This window comes from Acinonyx jubatus, chromosome E1, assembly GCF_027475565.1.
Source record: "Acinonyx jubatus isolate Ajub_Pintada_27869175 chromosome E1, VMU_Ajub_asm_v1.0, whole genome shotgun sequence".
NCBI lineage: Eukaryota > Metazoa > Chordata > Mammalia > Carnivora > Felidae > Acinonyx > Acinonyx jubatus.
In genome coordinates, this window is record NC_069397.1 from 23,498,550 (window position 1) to 23,521,739 (window position 23,190).

Consider the following 23,190-nt stretch of genomic DNA (forward strand, 5'->3'; position numbering starts at 1 on the left):
ACAGATTGCTGTTTCTTGAGTTGAACACCAGAAGAAATAAATACGCATTCATCATGGGACATGTTAAGCCAGAAATGCCTATCTTTAAACTGTTCCACTGTGGCTTCCATGACTTAATGGTCATTTACTAAAGCGCTTATATCCTCAGCTTCTTCTGTACTTGAAATCTTCCTGTCCTCTAAAGACTCTGCTTTCCCTAGCTGTCTTACAGAGTGATTGATCTCTGTCTTTCTCTTGTACCACTGAACCTAGAGGGGGAAGAGTGTCTTCTTTGTGCCTCATTGCTACTTTCAGACCCTTTTCCCTTCTTTCTCTCTGAAAACCCCCATATATATATATTTTTTAGTGTTTATTTATTTTGACAGAGAGCAAGAGAGCGGAAGAGAATCCCAAGTAGGCTGCACACTGTCAGCCTACTGTGCTCACAAACCATGAGATCATGACCCAAGCCAAAATCAAGAGTCAGGTACTTAACCAGCTGAGCCACCCAGGCTCCCCTGAAACCCCCATCTTTGAATTTCATGTCATCAGACTGTGCCAAACCACCACTTATTATAGTGGTCCCCAACTCTGGTCACTCCTCATTCTTTGCATCTTTTAGTTGCTGGCACATTGTCATTCTCCAATACAACTAGCCCTGTTATAATTCTTAGTGACTTCTATATCCATGTAGATGATCCATTCCATAATCCAGCATCTTAGATCTTTGACTTCCTATCTTTTACTCCAGCTCAGCCTCTTCTTCACCATAATCTTAATTTCAACCATCCCTTTCTTTGCTACCCCTTCATCCTATCTTTCCCACTCATTTTCTGTAGTATACCAAGTCCAGCAATCCTTTGAACCCTCCAGAATCTGCAACTGTTGATCCTACAACCTTTCTTCTGTCCTTCACTCCCTCTTTACATCCTAGTTTCATTCCTGTCAGCTTGCATTCCAAGTTCAATCATAGGTTAATCATATTATAATGACCACATTTTCTACACCCTCAACTTTTTTCCCTCTTTCCTCATCCTCATTCTGCTTACTTTATCTCTTTACAAAAACCTTGTGTAAATCCAGTACTCTCCATGTACTCACATACATGAACCTGCATAGCTGAACACTGATGGAGAAAAATACCCACTACTGTTGACTGGTCTTACTTTCAATTCAAGTTTAGGAACTTGAACAATGGACAGTTTCACATCTTCCGCTCTCTCCTTAAAACTCCAAAACCCTCTTGCTCCATCCTCCTTCTTAGCTAACGACCTTGCTCCCCAGTTCACTGAGCAAATGGAAGCAATGAGAAGAGAGCATCCACAAGCTCTCACGTATCTGCATCTGTGCCTTTATTCTCTGCCATCTCCCTGTACTCTGGATGGACAGTCCCTGCCCCTGTCCAAAGTCAGTCACTCCTCTTGGACATTTACCCTTTCCATCTTAAATCATCACTTTTTCCCTGTACCAAATCTACCCCTTTAGCTTACAAATACTTAGCCCCCAATCACTACCTTTATTGACAGCAAAGCTTCTTAAGAGCATTGTCTCTTCTTGCTATCTCCAGACACTCTCCCCTCACCTCAGGTAGGCTTGCACCCTCACCGGCGCACTGTACTGCTTTTGTCAGGGTCACCATGGATTCCATATGGTTAAATTCTGTCATGAATCTTAGTCTTCATTTGAGTTACTCGATGCCATAGCAGCATTTGACACAGTTGGTCACTCCTTCATCCTTGAAATACTTTGTCCTCTTGGCTTCTAGGGCCCAGAGTCTCCTTTTTAGCTTCCTGACTGCTCCTTCTCAGTTTTCTTTGCTAAGACATCTTGTCAATGTAATAGTGTTTCAGAGGATAATGGAAATATTCTAATATTTTGATTGTGGTCGTGATTACACAAGTGTATACATTTGTCAAAACTCACCAAACTGCAGTACATAAAATCAAGGAATTTTATTGCACGTAAATTATACTTAAATAAAATTCCTATTAAAAGTGTATGGAAATTATTGATGACTACTCACAGGTACAGTGTTTCTTTTTGGGGTGATAGAAATGGCCTGGAATCAGAGAGTGGTAATGGTTGCACAACATCAGGATATACTAAAAACCCTTTAAAATGGCCAGTTTTGGGGTGTTTGGCTGGCTCAGTTGATGAAGCACTCAACTCTTGATCTCAGGGTTGTGAGTTCAAGCCCCATGTTTGGTTGTAGAGATTACTTAAAAAAAAAAAAAAAAAGACCAGTATTGTGTGAATTTTAACCCAAGACCCTATATAGATTGGTCTTCCAATACCACCCTGCCCTCACTTCTTTCAGACAGTCTCACTCCACACTGGCTTCAACGACCTCCTTAAATATTTCTGAGGCACACTCATGTCCCTGCACTTCTGCACCTGCAGTTCCTTCTGCTTCGAATACTTCCTCTCCCAGTGCCCCCATATCCTCATGTCTCATTTCCTCCACTCTTCAGTGAAGCCACTTTCAAGGAAGACTTCCCTGGGCTTTTCTTTCTACAAGTTCACGTCTCACAACTCTCTGTCTCCCTCTCGACTCTGTTTTTTTTACTTAAACAGTATTCTCATTAATGTTTATTTATATATGTTTATATGTTTATTTATTTCTGTCTCTCTCGCTAGAGTATAAGTTCCATAAGGCCAGGAAATTTTGTCTGTTTTGTTCATTCCTGTTTTTCCAGTGCCTAGAACAGTACCTTTCACATAAGAGGCACTCAATAAATACATGCTGACTGACATACTAAGGACCCTCCACACTACAAGGTTCTTGTCATAAGTCATACAAATTCAGTGACAGATTCATGTCTTCCAGGTTGTGCTCACTGTGGGACAAATTCATTGAGTTAAGTGGTGGCATAATTTCTCACAGTATTTAAAACATCTTCCTCTGTTTACCTTTTTTTTTTTTGCCTGAATGACTAATTCCTTTAAGTTAAACACATGTATCCTGTAACTCTATTTTGTGAGCATGTGTATGTATTTGTAAAAATAATTACAAAAAGCTAGTATAAATTTTTAAATGTAAATGGGAATTATAAGTTGTTTATTTTAAAATGCAAAAGGCAGGGGCACCTGAGTGGCTCAGTCAGTTAAGTATACGGCTTTGGCTCAGGTCATAATCTCATGGTTCTTGAGTTCGAGTCCTGCCTTGGGCTCTGTGCCAACAGCTCGGAGCCTGGAGCCTGCCTCAAATTCTGTGTGTCTCTCTCTCTCTCTCAAAAATAAACAAGCATTAAAAATTTTCTTAATAAAAAATAATAAAAATGCAAAAGGCATGAATTCAGTATTCATTGATGATTATCACTGTATATGATGATTATCACCGTATAGAATTCTGGTTTTAATATTGCCTTCCCATTTTTGTGATCCTCTGAATTATCTCTTAACATTTACTTTCTTTTTTTTTAAAATCTGTTTATTTTTTGAGAGAGCATGCACACATGCGTATGAGTCGGGGAGGGATAGAGAGAGAGGGAGAGACAGAGAATCCCAAGCAAGCTCTGCACTCAGCACAGAGCCCAACGTGGGGCTTGATCCCATGAACTGTGAGATCATAACCTCAGCTGAAATCAAGAGCTGGACACTCAACTGACTGAACCACCCAGAAAACCCCATTCGATTTGAAAAAGCAAATAATACTAATCCACACATTTCTTTAATTTTGTGTTGATATCATTAATAGAGGTGGCACAAAAGATCAGAAATTACCCTTTAAAAACCTGATGAAAATGAAATGGTTGGAATATATTCGCAGTTGTAGCTACAAGATAGCTTAATTCAAAGATAGTCAGTGACTAGAGAAATAGGCACTTCCATCTTTCAAAGGAGAACTGTCTATGCTAGTATTCCGTTAGAGTGATGTGACAATTTAAAGCTAGCTTTGGAACAAGCTGTTGTTATGCATGTTTTGCTATGTCCTCTGGTTATGTGATGATGGCAAATAATGAGTTAAAAACTATTTGTACTTCACAGGGATACAAATACTTATATCTGACCCCTCAGGATTATAAGAGGGTCAGTGCTCTCAACTCTGTCCACTGTGAACATGTAGAAGATGAAGGAGAATCCAGGTAGGTATATATGTATCAGAATTATTTAGCCATGAATTAAAGAAAGGTGAATATGATCATTTCTTCCTCATTGTCCTGCTGATCATGACCCTGAAAGAGCAATGAAGATTGCTTATTATATAATCTGGAGGTCCGAGGTTTGTACCATAGCTCTACCACTAATTAACTGAAAGACCTTATCTTACTGATTAAGGTTTTTAAATTATGTTTATTATATTTATTCATTTTAGAAAAGTTGGAATATCTAAACAATCATGAAGAAATAAAAATTAGCTACAAACCTACTGTGAAAGAACGTTATTAATGTATACTATAGTCTTGCTGTCTTTTCTGTATATATATGACTTTGTTCTACATAATCAGAATCACAATAGAAAAACTCTTTTGTTATTTGTACTTTTCACTAAAAACTATTTTGGGGAAATTTTGTATATTCTTAAAATATTATTTGAGAATATGTTTAAGGGCTTGATAATATTTTATGATAAAATTTTATTTAATAATAAAATAAATTTTATCTTTTTTGAACATTCAGACTATTCCAACTTTTTACTACTATATTCCTCAGCTGAGTGTTCTTTTAAATAAACTTTTAGGAATATCTATCATTATTCCCTTTGACCTATCTAAAAAGTAGAATTACTGGTCAAAAGATATGTCCATTTTAAAGATATTTTTGATAATTTCAGATTGCCCTCCCAAGATCCGTACTCCACCAGCAGTATATGACAGTGCATTCTTCCCCTTTAATTTTTCTCCACTCTTGCCAATATTGATTATTGTCAATTAATAAAATAGGATAAAAATAGCAATTATTTTAACTGGTATTTTTGAATACTAGTGAGGTTTACCATTTTTACAGTCTGTCTGCAAGTACTTTCAGAATGTTAATCAACTATTACAATACCAATTATTGAGTAATTCGTACTTTCCTCACTTTTATAATAATCTTAATTCAGTTACTAGGCTTTGTATCAGTTTTTTGTGCTGTCTATTCTTGGGGTAATGCCACATTATTTTAACTGTTTTAATGGGGCAGATTTCCTCGCATTCTTAATTTTTCCCCATTTTATTGACTCTTTTTGTCTTTTTGTATTAGTTTCATTGTTTTTAATTACCAAAAACTTTCCATAATGATTTTGATTCAAGTTACATTAAGTTTATTAATTAATTTAGGAAATCTGACATCTTCATAATTATTAACTCTTCCCAAGAAAAAAACATGGCACGTTTTTCCTTTTTTCAACTGTATTTTTAAAAATTTTGTGGTTTTCTTCATATAGGTTATGCTGGAAGTTCCCACTCTGTCTTGGTTCATAACACCCTTGCTGTCTCAATAATTTTTTCACAGCGACTTTGAGCTAAAAGATATACCTAATATTTCTGTTTATTAAGTAGTCAGACCCAGAGAACTTCATAAGTATTTATACTCTAATAAATTAATAGTTATTTGAAAATATAATACACATAAATTGAAAGTTTTTTCACTTTTAAATAATTACAGTTACTTACTAATGGGATATTTGCATCTATATGAACTCTCAAAACTTGGATTTAGCTCGGATGTAGCCACCATTGTTTCTTGTTCTGCATTGATTTTTGTGTAGGACTTGGTTTTTTTGTTTTTGTTTTTATTTTTCCAGAGAAACTGTGAAAACCCAGCATTGCAAAGATAAAACATTGTCAAAAGGAATGTAGCATTATGTAATGTTTAAAAATGAACCACGTAATGCTGGTAGTTAACATGGGATCCAACAGATACTATATATCAGAGTGTTTCTCTAAAATATTTAAACTATCCTGCAGTGCCCCTGGCAGTTGACTGTGTCACCTGAGGTACTGTGGTGCACAGTGTAGGTACAAAATGGAGTTTGCCATTTTTAAAATGTTTATGCCTAAATATTTTGCATTTTTAAAATTTATTTTTTAATTTTTAATTTTTTTATTTTAGAGAGAGAGAGTGGGAGCAGGGGAGAGGAACAGAGGAAGAGAGAGAAAGAATCTTAAGCAGCTCCAGGTTCAGCATGGAGCCTAATGTGGGGCTCAGTCCCACAACCCTGGGATCATGACCTGAGCCAAAATTAAGAGTCAGACGTCTCTTGAACCAACTGAGCCACTCAGGCACCCCTATTTTGTATCTTTTCTTGCTATTCTGATTGGGATTCTCCCTCCCCATTATATTTTTTAACTCTTTATTACTGATATTTTAGAAAGCTATTGATTTTACATATTTTATTGTTAAAGCAAGTCATTTTTCTTCTCTAAGTTTTAGTTTCCCCATCTGTAAGATGAAGATCAAGTAAATTAATATTTGTAAAGTTGTTGGCACAGCACTGAGTACATAGTAAGCAGTCAAAAATCCTGGCTGCTATTATATGTAATAATGGAAAGGATATTACCTATCACACTGGATTGTTGTGAGGATCAAAAATTTTATATATATATAAAATACTATCTATCTATATATCTATATATACCCTATACAAAGTGTATACACTATATATATATTACACTATACAAAGATTTTTATTACAAATAACATTAAAATTTGGTACTACTTTAAGGAACGATAGTCTCAATAGTAGAAGACTCAGATCATAGAGCAGAAAATGGGAAATTTGTATTCTTTTTCATGTAATACAAAGGGAGAAGATGCCACTTAACAGTCATGAATACCTGTGAAGCAATATGTAATCCTTAGGAGGGAAAAGATCTGCTTTGCAGGGACGGCTGACTATGCCCATGAGTGTTTGTGACTATATAGCATGTGAGCCTTCTGGAAAGGACACATTAACCCTCCCTCCAATTATTGTGGCTCATTAACCCCTTAAGGGAGATTAGCTTTACCTGTAACATAACTCTAGAATTTAGAGCCTAGATACAGAGCAAAAGGAAGAATGGAGAATTCCTGGGAGAGGCTAAAAATAGAAAGGCCAGGGAATCTGAGAAGCAGAAATGCAAAGCCAGAGGCCAACAGCAAGGGCAAAGCAAAAGAATTGGTGGAAGGTTAGAAGTAAGGAAAGAAGGGAACAGAGAAATATGGGGGCAAAAAAGTAGTTTAAGAGCCACTATGGGATATTTATTATTTCAATTTATAAAACTATGCCTGGTGCCAAGCTTTCTGGGTACACACAGAACTGTAAATAATATATGCCCATCTCTGCTTCCAACTTTATATTTTTCCTCTCTTTTATTAGTTCCATTCCCCATCTCCCACTTCCCATTATCAGCTATCACTCCTAATCCCCTGCCGAGAAGACAGACGAGTGGCTCCCACTGGATCTACAAGATGGTTTCTGGACAACTTGGCCAGCATTTCACTTCCATGCACATTCTACTTGCCCCTCTATTCAAAAGACTAGAGCCAGGATCCCTCTGTGTATGCACTTGATATTCACAAAGAGCAGGAATGGGAGTGCACTGTTTTGATCTTGCCCTTCATCCCTGTCTTGGAAAGAGAAAGGATTTTTTGACTTGAGAAATTGGCCTGAGCATTCTCACTATGCCTCTGGACTTTTTTATTCCTTTGTAACGTGTATCAAAAATTATTGATTTAATGGCTGTTGCTGATTATAGAGAGATATACAGTCGCCCTGCTTTTAAGAAACTTGTTCTAGAAAGTAAGAGAGGGCATCTAAAATCAGAGCGCCATCTATGTGTCAAGCCCTCTCTTTGTTCCTTTAATTTAACTTTCATGTCAACCCTTAGGTAGACACCATTATCTCCATCTTATAGAAGTTACTATTATCTCCAGAGTTACATGGCTATATGTGTCAGAGCAGGGTTTTAAACCTGTCTACTTAATTCCAGATTTTTCTCTTTCCACTATACCATATTGCTTCCAGAAGAAAGGCACCAAGCTAGGAAGGAAAGATACATGAATGAAAAGTATAAGAAGAGTATAGAGCCCTGGCATTAAATAAGCTTTCAGTATGCTTTTAGCAGCCTTTTAATAGTGATTATTCTTTTAGTGGATTGTTGTTCTTGTGTTTAACCTTTATAATTTGGCATGGCTATATCCAATAGGTACAAGATAACTGATATTATTGGGAAGGAAGAGGGACTTGGAGCAGAGAACCTTCGAGGCTCTGGAATGATTGCTGGAGAATCCTCATTGGCCTATAATGAGATTATCACCATCAGCTTGGTAAATCTTATCAGAATGTGAAATTTTTGAAGAACTGACTGTGTGGCTAGGAGTTTTTTTGGTCCGATCTCTGCCATTCAGTCCCAAATGAGAACATTTCTTAAAAATTATCTACAATACTATTTTAATTGTGCATGATAATGTAAATAATTGAATTTCCTAGAAAAACCTAGCACCTCATTTTAGCCTTTAGTTTAACTTCTTATTTCTCTAAATATTCTACGAGAATTTTAATAGCTTGAATTTCTTCTCTTAACTACTTTTCTTGTTCTTACCTCTAGTATAGATGCCAAGCATCTATGAAATGGGAAGAAGTATAAGAGAAATAAACGGCCTATGAACCTTTGTGTCTAATCCCCTTTGGTCCAATTCAGTGAATTCTGTACCTTCTTTTCTTTGACCAGGAAATTGTGGGGCTTTTTTAACATTGTTATTAATCAAGCAAACTTTCTAAAAAGCAATTTTTTTTTCTATTAATGTAGATTTTATACATTTGTGCCTTAGTTCTTACAGCTTGGGAGGGGACATAAATCTGTGACATGTAGAATTTATTCTCTCTCTCTCTCTCTCTTTAATTTATTCTTTTTTAAGGTTACATGCCGGGCTATTGGGATTGGAGCTTACCTTGTCCGGCTGGGACAGAGAACCATCCAGGTTGAAAATTCTCACTTAATTCTGACCGGAGCTGGAGCTCTCAACAAAGTAAGTTTCTAGAGTCTGAGAGAAGTGTGTGAAGCTGTATGAAGATGATTGTGAATTCTTAATTCAAGATTCTGATTGAGGAGAAGCCTTTCAGTTCATGCCTCCCTGAATCTATTCCTCTCTATCTTCATCTTTCCTGCCCATTGCCTTGCTTACCTAATCATTCATTCATTCATTGTATTCAACAAGTATGTTGAGTACCTACTCTGTGCCAGGCACTGTTCCAAGACCTGTGGATATGTTCATGAACAATCCATGTAGAATTCTTGCTCTGAAGGGCTTACGTTCTAGTGTCTTTCTAGGAAGAGAATTAATTGAATGCTTTTTTTCTACCCTCCTTCCCTTTCTTTCATCTGTGAGTAAGTGAAGAGATCTATTCCCAGATGTGGAGCTGTCTCTGAAACATCTTCTGAACGTGTTGACAATATCATTTTAATGTTCTGAGAAATTTGTGAATATAGAGGAAATAATTGGTAAATATTGAATGGAAAGATGGGTAGATGGATGCATGGATGGATTTCTGGGAAAGGGTATGACAGAGATTTATCATCCCTTCAAAAGAAATTCTTGTGCCTTTTCAATTCAAGCTCACGAGCTTTTCCAAAGGAAAAAAAAATGGTTGGTGAGGTCACCGCTTGTAAGAGTGAAAACTATCTAAGTATACCTGAATATACAAAAGACAGTGTAGTTCTGACTTCTCTGCAGACATAGGAAAATTATTTTCTCTCCAGAGCCAGGAATGTGTAATAGTCTGGGACTGGTTGGCTGACCTTGTGCAACTCATGTAACCTCTCAGCTCCTCAGCTTTCTTTGTCTGTCAAAGGGGGATAATAACTTACACGCTTAAATGATACAGTGGAGATCAAATGAGAAATCATAAGCAAAAGTACCTAGCACTTGGCACAAAGTGTTGGTCCTCATTACAGTTTCAGTTCCCTTTTCTTCTCTCTTATACGATTTGATGATTTATCTTGTGGAGTTATATGCACGCTGAATTGTATCAACTACTGGGTTTACTGGACTTGTGCAAACTTTATCAAGCCTTGACTTTGCAGTGGAAGGATAGGAAGTAAGTGTCCTGTTACCTCATTTTTTAAAAGTGGATATATCCATTGGTCCAATTAGCTTTTGGAGATGTCAGAAATGAGGAGAATCGTCTGATGCAGTTTGCTGTCTGCATTCCTTAAGAGGTCTGTATCCTTCTCTGGGCTTGCTTTTCCCTCTAAGGAAAGACAGAGCTGTGCTAACAGTGGCAAACTTGCATACCCCACTCCCCTTTAGGAGAGTAGCTTAAAAATAGACATTGTGAACTGCCACTACTGAAGGAGGTTATTGCAGTGGGAGAAACTGCTGAGAGTCTTAATTTTTTTTTTAAGTTGCTCTTTTGGATACCTTCTTAGGATGAGATATTGATGAATGTCGCAAAGAATTGTAGGTATGATTATCTGTAAAGATGGAATTTAAAAAAGACACGAGTATTCCCATACCTGGACAGGGAGCTAATTTCTGAAGGGTATTTCATTACATTTTCTTATTTTCTCCCTATGAACATGTTATACACAAAGAATAATACACAAAGCAAAGGTATTGTTACTGCTGGGGGGTTTTGTTTGTTTGGTTTTTGTTTTTTGCCTAAAAACTTGCCAGTTGAATTTCATTTGTGTCATAAAGGAAGCATTAGGGAATTTTTCTTAAAATCTAGTTGAATTGTTCTGATGAGATTTATTATGTTCCCCTTCTTCCTAGCCTGCAGGGCTGCTTGTTAAAGGAGAAGTGTGGTTGCAGGGGAAAGGACAAGGAAAGCTGCAGCTGTAACTTACCAAACAATGCTCATTTCCAGAAGGACATGATCATTTGTAGCTGAAGGGAGTGATCAAGTTATAAAGGTTACCTAATCCTGCTCTGCCTGCTTCACTGTCTTCATGTCAGTGCCTCTTAAGTACACAGACGTATTGTTGGAAGACACCCGATTTCATGCAAATTCATTCAGAACGTCCTATCCGCCCCTTTGCCTATCCAGTATGAAAAAGGAAACTATACGGAAGCTGCAAGCATAGATTGCTCCCTCTGACTCACTCTTTGCATGTTTCGTCTTTGTGTGTACTAGTATCTTTCAACATCTCTGTGTGCCTTTCTTTCTGTGGTAATGTCTCTTATGGGTGTGTGCAGGTTACTTTGAGTGCGCGTCTCTTCCTGCGTGAGTGCTGGTCTCTCTTGTCTCTTTGTGTCTGTATCTTGTTTCCAGATCCCTCTCTTTCTCTCCGTGTGCCTCCCTGAGTATCCATATGTGAGAAAGTCTTTGTGTGTGTCTGAAAACACTGTAGAACCTCCTTAAGCCTTGACTATTTTGCTCGAGTATGCGTGTACCTGTGCAAAGTGGAAATGTAGGTGGTATATGCAAGCTTTTAGACTGTAAACATTTGACCCCCGCCTTTTTGAGTCTTCATCCTTTATGTTAAACATTGGGGTGAAGAATAGGAAAGGAGGGGTGTGCAGAGGTTGTAGGAAAAAAGAAATCTGTGTGTGCAAGTGCCGATCCCGTTGACCCCTTTGAAAATTGAAATAATGATAATGCGCGTCTCCTGACTGCATCAAAGTATCAGCACATCAAAAGCCAGGAGGCATGAAATGCAAATGATAAAGTGAAAGCAGATGGATTGTGCATGATCGCCTGATGCCCAATGAATTTTAAAAGGTGCTGGTTTGCAAGGGGGGGTAGGGTGGAGGGTGGGGGTTGGGGGTGGGGGGACTGAAATAAACACGTTATCCCTGCAATTTTTTTTTTGTTCTTGACGCTCACTCCTGACAATATTTTTTCACACTTGAGTGAACACCCACTCCATCTCTCTCTCCCTTTCTCCCTCTCTCTTTCTCTCTCTTTCTCTTTCCTCTCCAATTCCCACCCACCTCCCCCCCCCCCCCCCCAACCTCTTACACGTCTCAGGTCATGTCGCTGCAGCTCCGGTGGAAATAATAAGATATAAACCACGAGGTTGTTATTTGCATAGAAATAGCATGGAGCCCCAGGCAGCAAGGGAGAAGGACACAGGGATCATTTGTCTAAAATTTTAATGAAAACTTTTGCTGAGGCAGAGATTTTTTTGAAACTTTCTTTCTCCCTGCTTTTCTCCTCCCCTCCCCACCCCCAACCCCCCCATCACTGATTTGACTTAACATGGTTCAATTTGAAGAGAAAGGGTTGACACACCACATATCATACTTCTGTAATACAGCAACATGTAAATTGTTTGTTCCTTTAATAGATATGAAGCTAGAGAGACACACATTCCCAACTTAATACATTGCATGTATGTGTCAAGCTTTTATGGCTACACTCCATCTCAGTGCACACGTGATGTTGCCTGTCGTTAGCCGACCTGTTTTTAATTAGTTCAGACCTTCCTACCTTTTTGCTTCCAAAGACTCTTACTTTGTAAAGGATTTCTTTTTGTAGCCAACAGTAGTAACCTGCAAATAAAATATAAATGCTCTGGCAGTTTCCTGTTTTTTACTTTCAGTGGTTTTACTGTACATTTACACATTTTATTCACAGGCACTGTCCTTTGCCACTGTGTCTTTTGTTCCAAGTGCTTCCTGCATTCATATTTTTATCCCTTTCCCCCTGTTATCTCAGTATTTATATATTCTCTTTCCTTGTCTATCTTGTTCTCTGTTGCCTGTAGTTACTTGTAAAACATTCAAAATATTACCAAGTTGAGGAGGGGTGTAGTATCTGGGTTTTCATAAGTGCCGCACAAGATTTGCTATTTGAACAAAAGGCATTGGGCTGGTGATTAGAAGCAGTCTGGATGACTCTATTTGAAACTTAACATCAGTCCAGCCCCCTTGCTAACTTCTGGAGTGGGCTAGTGGTGTCAAGGCTGTTTTACAGATGGGAAGACTACAACAGTAAGAGGTAAAGTGACTTGGTTCCATTGGCAAAGACTAAATCTGCATCAGAACATGAACTTCCACGTCCTCAAGTTTTATTCAAGATGGGCTCAGTCCTAGGGTGCGTGGGTGGCTCAACTGGTTAAGTGTCTGACTCCTGATTTCAGCTCAGGTCATGATCTCACAGTTCATGAGTTCGAGCCCCACACCGGGCACTGCGCTGACGGTGCAGAGCCTGCTTGGGATTCTCTCTCTCTCCTCTCTCTCTCTCTCTCTACCTCTACCCCACTTGCGCGCTCTCTCTCTCTCTCTCTCTCTCTCAAAAATAAATAGAGGCGCCTGGGTGGCTCAGTCAGTTGGGTGTATGACTTCGGCTCAGGTCATGATCTCACGCTCGGTTCATGGGTTCAAGCCCCGTGTTGGACTCTGTGCTGAGAGCTCAGAGCCCGGAGCCTGCTTTGGGTTCTGTGTCTCCCTCTCTTTCTGCCCCTCACCCACTCACACTCTGTCTCTCTCTCTCTCTCTAAAAAATAAATAAACATTAAAAAATTTTTTAATAAAAAAACTTTAAAAAAAAAAAAAAAGATGAGCTCAGTCCCCTCTGCTTAGTATCCACAAGGCCTGGTCATTTCCCTTTTTGTCCAAATGTCATGGGCATGATGACATAAATAAGAGAAGCTTGTAAGGGTCTGCTATTTCATGCCCCCCCAAGGTAGAAGACCATAGGTTCTTAGCTCTACAAACTGTAGGCTGTAGGTGGCAGATTTCTCAGAATGCCTCATTGAGTGGTAAGGCAGGCACACACTGATGGATGTGATACTAACCTGCTGGAAGAGTGTCACGCTAGCCTGCCAAAGGCAGCAACCAGTGTGCTTGGGGAACTGGTAAGTTAGATCCTTAAGGGGCTGAGACAGTTTGTACAGAAATAAACTTCTGAGTCAAGGTACCATTGGATATTTCCAGTAACTTTCAGATTTACTTCCCCTATTCCACCATTCCTGTTCCTATGTAATGTCTCTAATACATTAGGTGGTGGATAGGCTGGAAGGACCTAGCGTTGTAAGGTAACACTGATGTAGACCAGAGCCAGCTAGTCCTCACTCCATCCCCCAGACTTGAGGTATACACAGAGAAATCAGGATTTTCAATTTATAGCCTGTCCTAATTGTCTGTGGAGGTAAGGCATGTACCAATGACTGTGAGAAATGGAATTATAGATTCGTTCAGGAGTTGTTATGTGACATTTTAAAGCTTCTGCGTGGGGTGCCCAGGTGGTTCAGTCGGTTAAGTGTCCAACTTCAGCTCAAGTCATGATCTTGCAGTTCGAGATCTTGAGTTCAAGCCCTGCATTGGGCTCTGCGCTGACAGCTCAGAGCCTGGAGCCTGTTTTCGATTCTGTGTCTCCCTGTCTCTTTGCCCCTCTCCTGTTCATGCTCTGGTCTCTCAAAAATAAGTAAACATTAAAAAAATAAATAAAAGATAAAACTTGTGCTTTAGGGACGGGGGGGGATGCCATAATCTCATCTCCTTTACCAAGATCAGGCCCCTGTTTCCACTGAATCTGCCAGGAAAAAAGAAATTATATGATGGTGTGGCTAGGGCTATATATGTTCGGTCCGTAGGGCCCTAATTCTAATCTTGTTTTTGAGACTTGATGCAAGTCCTCTGGATCTCAGTTTGCAAACACATTTTTATGTATTTGTGCAATATGAAATGTGAAGTCGTTGCTCACTCTGTTATGTGCAACATCAGAGCTCCTCCCACAAGCTTGTAGGACTGGGGACCTGCACTGTACATTCTCCATATGCACCCATGACTTTGTGACATGCAACATGAAAGAGTTACAGAGACTCAAGAAGGGAAGAAGAGAGGGGCACCTGGCTGGCTCAGTCGGTGGAGCAGGTGACTCTTGGTCTTGGGTCATGAGTTTGAGCCTCACATTGGGTGTAGAGATTACTTAAAAAAATAGTAAATAAATATTTTTTTGAAAAAAGAGATTATTTAGCTCTTGCTGTGAGGCAGCATTGTAACTTCACATAATTTAAAGAGCATGGACACTAAAGCCCAATTGCCTGGGTTTAATTCCTGGTTCTTCCACCTACTAGCTTGTGTGACCTTGGGCAATTTTCTTAGCTTTTCTGGGTCACAGTTGTATTAACTGTAAAATGAGGATAATAATAGTACCTATTTACCAGGTCTTATGAGGATTAAATGAGTTAATATAGGTAAGTCACTGACACTGTTGTAGTGTTCCCTAAGCTGAATTTAGGGTTCTTTCTCATTGCAACACATTGTCCAGACCCTGGAAAGGAAATATAAACAAAACATCTTTCTGATCCTTTGAAGGCAAAAATTCCTTTAAGAAAATGTTAAATGTCCGTCCTCACCATGGCAGTACATTCATGTATTGACTTTCCCAATAGATGTTATCCAAAGACAATCACTGCACTTTGGAAAGCCATTAACGTCAGAGGCACCCTATTGGGTCCTGATAGGGCAGTATATGTGTCAGTCATCTGTCTACAGTAGTCCCTAAGGACTTGTTGATACAATAGCCCATAATCACTCTAAGGATCAGACCAGCAATTTGCATTTTTAAAAGTCCCTAACTACCTATTTTCACAATAGACAGTCCCTGTACTCCGGAAGCTCCAGATGGGATCGCTCTCCTTTTAAAGAGGGCATTTGAGCTTCCTTTCTGAGTAAGCCTCGCTTTAGCATTATGAATGAGTTCTCAGAAAGGATTGCTATGGGCACATCTTCTTAGTTTTCAAACCCTGTTCCCCTGGACCCCAATACCCACACACAAAATATGGGCAAACCCGCCCCCATTTTGTTTTTTCATTTGATGTTCCTCGGGTTTGGTAGAAAACTGTACTAGGTATGTTTGACTCCATCAGTGAGTCATGATCTACCCTCAGCCTGATCCCCAGCTGTCTGGTTTAGAGATCTTGCAGGGTAGAATTTCCCTTCAGAGCTCCATTAGAGAAGTTGCCTCTGACTAAGAGAGCCCTGTGTGGGTACAGTGGCTTGGAAACTAATGACTTGGGAGAACCTAAAACAAGTATCAGTACTGAACTTCTAGATGGAGTGAGTGCTCTGAGGCCCTGCCTAGGGCATTAAATACAGACTCAGGAATTATTATGTTTGACAACCTATTATAAATGCTCAAACTTTTTGAAGTTAACGAAACTTTTAGATTAAAAAAAAGGCAAACAAAAACTTTTCATCATTCTGCTCCCTGAATTTACTAGGTAAATAACTGGACTTTCTTCTGTTTGGGCCTCAATTTCCTTTTTATAAAATACATTTCCCACCCTAAGGTGAAGACCAGAGGATCTCTTAATCTTAAATTCTCTTGAACTTTTAGTATTCTGTTATGCTATATCTATTGATTTGTAGCCAGGGAACCATGTTAGGCTGGAGCAGAGAGAGAATAGATTGGGAAGGAGGGTAGGTAGGGTCTAAAAGTTGCTGCAGGGGCACCTGGGTGGCTCAGTTGGTTAAGTGTCTGACTCTTGGTTTCATTTCAGGTTATGATCTAACAGTTTGTGAATTCAAGCTCTGCATCAGGCTCCATACTGACAGTGTGGAGTCTGCTTGGGAATCTCTGTCTCCCTCTCTCTCTGCCCCTCCCCGACTCACACAGTCTCTGTCTCTCTCAAAATAAATAAATAAACTTAAAAATATAAACAAAATAAAATAGTTGCTACATATTAGGGTGTTATATACTAGTGAGATTACATGTTAGTGATATATGAAGTTATTACATTGTAACAAGATTAGGAATAGGAGTTGTAAAGAATAGTAATTAAAAACTTTGTTAATCTCATTTCTTATCCATATTACAGAAAAATAAATGCGATATGGTAGTGGTGGTGTTAATGATAACTATTGATGACAGCAAGTAGCCATAGAATTATAATTATCGGGAGTGGAAGATCCTCAAAAGTCCAACCACTCAACCATTGTTCAAATTTCCTCTGTAACATGTTACTGCCTAACATTCATTCAGTTATGCTTGAAAACCTCAACTGAAGGGGAGCTCAGTACTTTATGAGCCAATCCCTTTCATCTGTATGAAGTTCACATTTAGCTACAGCCTGTTCGATTGTACAGACCAATTCCTCTTAAAAAGTAGTGTTCAGAATTAACAAAGCAACTCCCAGTATTATGGTGTAACCTGTATGGAATTGAATGGAACCACAATCTTTCCCGTGTACTTTGTTTTCAGAATCTGGCTTTGTCTTTTTTTTTTTTTTTTTAATTTTTTTTTTTATGTTTATTTATTTTTGGGACAGAGAGAGACAGAGCATGAACAGGGGAGGGGCAGAGAGAGAGGGAGACACAGAATCGGAAGTAGGCTCCAGGCTCTGAGCCATCAGCCCAGGGCCCCACGCGGGGCTCGAACTCACGAACCGCGAGATCGTGACCTGAGCCGAAGTCGGATGCTCAACCGACTGAGCCATCCAGGCGCCCCAGAATCTGGCTTTGTCTTAACAGATTAAAGATGAAAATGCTATCCAAAGATAGAAAGGAAACTGGATTCAGAAATAACATTCTTGCCAGCCAAAACGGCAAAATAAGTAGCAATTATAAGAGAACAGCTAAAATGTACACCAGTTGGAAGTACTCTGTAGGTTAGGGGTCTGCTGCAAGGTGTCATGCAAGGTTTTGAGAGCCTTATTATCTCCTGCTTCTCCACCACCTGACTTGTTGGCCCTGTACACAGTTGGAGGTTCTTGGGTGTTGTGTATTCTTTTTTTTTTTTTTTTTTTTTACGTTTACTTATTTATTTTGAGAGAGGGTGGGGGAGGGGCAGAAGAGACTCCCAAGCAGGCTCTATACTGTCAGCACGAAGCCCGATTTGGGGCTCAAACTCAGAAACTATGAGATCATAGCCTGAGCCGAAGTTGGTGCTTAACCAACAGCGGCCCAGGTGCCCCTTGGGTTCTGTGTATTTAGGTAAAACTGTATTTAGTTAAAACTCATTGGGTCCACAGTTAGGTAATACTTATTTCAGGAATCAGTGAAGATGACTGTAGACTGAGATACTCTAAAGCTCTAAGGGCACACAACCAAATCTAAAATGCTAGAATTTATTACCTCTCACCTCAGCAATCTCTGGCTCACTTTCTACGTGTAGCCCTTTGTCATCTCTCTACCCTGTCTCTGGAGTGATCCGTTTCAACTTCTAGCATTGTGCTGCTTCCTGAGTTTTAGAGTGAAGAAATGCCTCTATCTCACAGATTCTGTGCCATGCAGGGTCTCTGCACTTTCTGCCTCTAATAAAACATTGTCCCTAAACTCAAGCTGAGTGCCTTCTTAGGACTGTTAACAGGATCCCTTAAATGGAGCAGTTCAGCTGTTTCATTTTCCAGTCATTCCTATGTTACACCTTCTTACGCTGGATTTTCTTCACCTTTCTCTCTTTCTACAAATGTTTATAGCTCTGTCTTTGCAAATTAGCGTTCACTGGAAGCTTTGCCTATTCCGTTTACCCTTATCTTCTCCCCTTAACCTTTCTTCTCCCCAGCCCAAGCCTGAAACCCAAGGAAATTAGCTTCTCACCTCTGCTCCCCCATAAAAAAAAAAAGGAAAAAAAAAAAAAACCCCAACTCATAGTCCTCCAACAGTGTCTTTTTCTTGGATTTGCAGTCAGCAGCCATCTCCAATAACCATCAGGCTGTCAGCTTTGCAGCTCCCCACTACCTCCCACCTCCCCCATCACTCACCAGAGGAAAAAGAGAGCCAGAGCAAGAGCTTGAAATATATCATGCAATAGTGTATCATGAATTTGTTGTGAATCACAGCAGTGAAGCAGGTTTATTTATTTCTGAGACCTTAAATCAATACAAAGTAGGTCTCTTAGTTCTGAAGCTGGGATGGAGTGTGAAAAAATGAGCCCATTGTACTCTTAAAACTTTGGGGAAAGGAGATGACAGCTATATAATTCCATTTACCAGGCACTAGGGGCTTTAATGTGAAGGTGACAGGGAGCTCTTTGTGCATTTAGAGCACCATATCTTCTAAATAAAAGATCTGTAGACTTGATAGTGGAGCATAGCTCCAAGTTTAATAATCTCCAAGCATTAGACCGAACCAATATGTTCCCAAGTCAGAGAGTTCCCCCCTAAACACTCATAAATTAAAAGTGCAAGAGCTGCACACATTGGTAGATTAGGAATGCAAGGACTCCAGCCTTTCCTAGAAGAAAGACAGACCTGGGCTCAGGCTGTGCGCAGACTGCTGTGTGAATATGATAAAGATGCAGGAAACGAGACTGTTTAGAAACCTAGCTCCTGGCTGTTCATCATTCCAGATGTCCCCTGTGCTGGATCCAAATCTAGCTATGTTCCCTCTCAGAGTGGCCACCTTCACATAGTCTAATCAGCTAATGTACACAGTCAGGAGTGTTGAATTATGAAAGGAGAATCTTTAAGAGCTGTTTAGATTGAACTACAGATTACCATGCCCAGGCTTCAAGTTCTTCTGGTTGATTCCTGACTGGTTCCTAATTTTAATAATGCCTCAGTGTCTGGAATTTAAGCCTTTCAAAATCGCATGCACATAAGAGAAATTGAGAAATCAGTGTTATTAAGGAAAAGAACCCACCCAAATTTCACTAACAGCATAAGATGCAAATAGAAGTGAGGACCACTGGAACATATAATCAAGTTTGGAATATCTTCATTTTCTATCTGACCCATTGATAAAATATGCCTTTTCTCAACAGATGAAGCAGGGTTATGCAGCTCAGTAGAGCAACCCTAATATAATATGACTTTATATTAGATAGAGTTGCTAGCTTAATTCTAGCTCAGGTAAGGAATTTTGAAATAAAAACCCAATGTTTGCATTAGGGAAAACTAAAAGGATGGGACAATTGAAAAACATTTTGCTTAAGAAAGCTGCTACACATTATAACACTAATGTGGAAGATTTCTTTTGCTTATGTTAGTTCGACTTGCTGAAAATATAAATTAAAGCTGAGGTTTTGTAGAGCGCCAAGAATTATGGCAGTTCACATGCATTTATTGCATGCCTGTTATGTATAAAGTTCTATCCTTACGCTGTGGTTATGATTTCTGCTTTCATGGAGCTTCAAATTTAGACTTGAAAAACAGTTACAGGCTTTTCATGTGATCTAAAGGTAAAAAGTAAGGGGTGCCTGGGTGGCTCAGTCGGTTGGGCGTCCGACTTTGGCTCAGGTCATTATCTCACGGTTCGAGGGTTTGAGCCCCACATCGGGCTCTCTGCTGACGGCTCGGAACCTGGAGCCTGTTTCCGATTCTGTGTCTCCCTCTCTCTCTGCCTCTCCCCTGCTTATGCTCTGACTCTCTCTCTCTCAAAAATGAATAAACATTAAATTTTTTTTTAATTAAAAAAAAAAAAGTAAAATTGCTGCCCACCAGATGTAAATGAGAAAACAAAACAAACAAACCAGGCTGCCCAAGGGCGCCTGAGTGGCTCAGTTGGTTAAGCATCCCAACTCTTGATATTGGCTCGGTTCATGGAATCCAGCCCCACATCAGGCCCTGCACTGACAGCATGGAACCTGCTTGGGATTCTCTCTCTCCCTGTCTTTCTCTCTCAAAAATATATAATCCTTAAAAAAAAGAAAAAGGATGCCAAGATGAACTGTTAAGTGCTACTCCACAAGAAACCAGACCCCAGCGAGCACCAGACTCTTTGCCTAGCCACTGGTGGGCACAGACAGTCACACAGCCCTCTGTCTTTCCACACCAACCTCACATCTTCTGTCCTTGTCAGAAAACCATTGGGATTTTTTTTTTTTTAATTTCCATCTTTTGAAAGCATATGATAGAAGATTGTTATTCAGGGGATGTCTGGGTGGCTCAGTCAGTTAAGCTTCTGACTTCGGCTTAGGTCATGATCTCACAGTTCACAGGTTTGAGCCCCACGTCGTGCTCTGTGCCGACAGCTCAGAACCTGGAGCCTGCTTCGGATTCTGTGTCTCCCTCTCTCTCTATCCCTCCCCTGCTTGTGCTCTGTCTCTGCTCTCTCTCTCAAAAATAAACATAAAAAATTTTTGAATGGCTTAAATTTAATTAATTTTAAGAAATTTGAACAGAAATTTCAGCAAAAAAGATAGGAGGATGGTAAAAGAGCACACGAAAGGATGCTTATCGTTAGTCATTAGAGAAATGCAAATTAAAAACCACAATTAGGCACCACTAAAATAAAGGAAAAAAATTCTTTTGATAAAATTTTTAACTGACAATACTAAGTATTGGTGAGAGTGCAGAACAACTGGAACTCTTATACATATTAGTAAAAATGTGAAATAGTACAGCCACTTTGAAAAAGTTTACTCCAGCCATAAACAAGAATGAGAACTTACCATTTACAACAACATGGATGAACCCGGAAGGTATAATGCTAAGTGAAATAAGCCAGTCAGAGAAAGACAAATACCATGTGGTTTCACTCATATTTAAGAAACAAAACAAAGGAACAAAGGAAAAGAGAGTCAAAAACCAGACTCTTAATACAGAAAACAAAATGGTGGTTGCCAGAGGGGAGGTAGAAGGGGGGATGGGTGAAATAGGTGAGGAAGATTAAAAGTACACTTATCTAGATGAGCACTATTATGTAGAATTGCTTCATTATATTGTATACCTGAAACTAATACAACAATGTGTGTTAATTATACTTCAATAAAAAAATAAAGTTTAGCATTCTTTTTTTTAAAAAATAAGCATTTACAGGGGCACCTGGGTGGCTCAGTTGGTTGAGGGTCCACCGACTTCAGCTCAAGTCATGATCCCACAGTTCGTGGGTTCAAGCCCCGCATCAGGCTCTGTGCTGACCGCTTGCTCAGAGCCTGGAGCCTGCTTCAGATTCTGTGTCTCCTTCTCTCTCTGCCCCTCCCCCGCTCACGCTTTGTCTCACTGTTTCTCAAAAATAAATAAATGTAAAAAAAAATTTTTTTTAATAAAAAATAAACATAAGCATTTACCATATGATGTAGCAATCCTATTCCTGGGTATTACCCAAGAGAAATGAAAATATATATCCACACAAAAACCTGTCCACGAATGTCTATAGCAGCTTTATTCATAATTTCCCCGAATTGGAAACTACCCACCTGTCCACCAAGAGGCAAACAGATGAGCAAGTTGTGGTACTTCCATAAAATGGAATACTACTCGGCAGTTGAAAGGAACTACTGACACCTACGTCAGCATGAATGAATCTCAGATGTGTTAAACTAACTGAAAGAAACTAGACTCCAAATAGCATGTAGTATATGACTCCATTTGTAGAACATCCTAGAAACGGCAGAACTGTTGAGGCAGAAAGCCGGGGAGAAGGGAATGGATTATAAAGGAGATAAGAGTTCAAGTGTACTTGACATATAATATCATACTGGTTTCAGGTATATAAAGTAAGTGCTTCAACAGTTGTATACTACATTATGAAATGATCACTACCATACAACTAGCTACCGTCAGTTACCATACAGAGTTGTTACCATATTGTTAACTATATTCTCTATATTGCACATTACGTTCCGATGATTTATTTATTTTGTAACTGGAAATTTGTACCCTATTTTGTCCACCCCCCACCACACACACACACACACTCATCCCTCTGGCAACCACCATTCTGTTTTCTGAGTCTGTCTGTGGCCTGTTCATTTGTTTTTTAGATTCCACATGTAAATAAAATGGTATTTGTCTTTCTCAGATTTATTTCAGTTAGCATAGTAACTTTTAGGTCCATCCATATCATCACAATTGGCAAGACTTTTTTTATGGCTGAGTAATATTCTGTGATACCCACATGCCACACATCTCCACTATCCATTCATCTATTGATAGACACTTAGGCTGCTTCCATACCTTGGCTATTGTAAATAATGCTGCAGTGAACATAGAAGAGCATGTATCTTTTCGAATTAGTGTTTTCATTTTGTTTGGTTAAATACCCAGAAGTGGAATTGCTGGGTCATATGGTAATTCTGTTTTTAATTTTTTCTTTTAATTTTTAAAAAGTAATCTCTACACCCAATACAGTGCTCACACCCACAACCCTGAAATCAAGAGTTGCACACTTTACCTACTGAGCTAGCCAGGTGCCCCATTTTTAATTTTAGGAGAACTTCCATACTGTTTTACACAGTAGCTGCACTGGTTTGTATTCCCATCACCAGTGCAGGTAGCGTTCCCTTTTTTTCTCATCATTGTCCAACACTTGTCTTATTTTTTTGGTACTAGCCATTCTGACAGATGTGGGATGATAATCTTTTTGTGGTTTTGGTTTGCATTTCTCTGATGATTAGTGATGTTGAGGATCTTTTCACGTGCCTGTTGGCCACCTGTATGTCTTCTTTGGAGAAATGTCTATTCAGGTCCT

General features: G+C 39.3%; 1 protein-coding gene across 19 annotated transcripts in view; it reads left to right on the forward strand.

Annotated features, from left to right (window-relative positions):
• The window catches only part of ACACA (acetyl-CoA carboxylase alpha), a 279,058-nt gene that overhangs the window by 196,482 nt on the left and 59,386 nt on the right, over positions 1–23,190 (forward strand). For 18 of the 19 annotated variants that reach the window (XM_015078426.3, XM_053212303.1, XM_015078421.3 and 15 more), the window contains 3 exons: positions 3,967–4,064; positions 8,091–8,211; positions 8,803–8,913. In XM_015078426.3, coding sequence (XP_014933912.2) covers positions 3,967–4,064; positions 8,091–8,211; positions 8,803–8,913 — 330 coding nt within the window. Of the gene's footprint in view, positions 1–3,966; positions 4,065–8,090; positions 8,212–8,802; positions 8,914–10,659; positions 22,169–23,190 lie in introns of those variants that run through there. The other variant, XM_027034321.2, reaches the window with a different exon arrangement.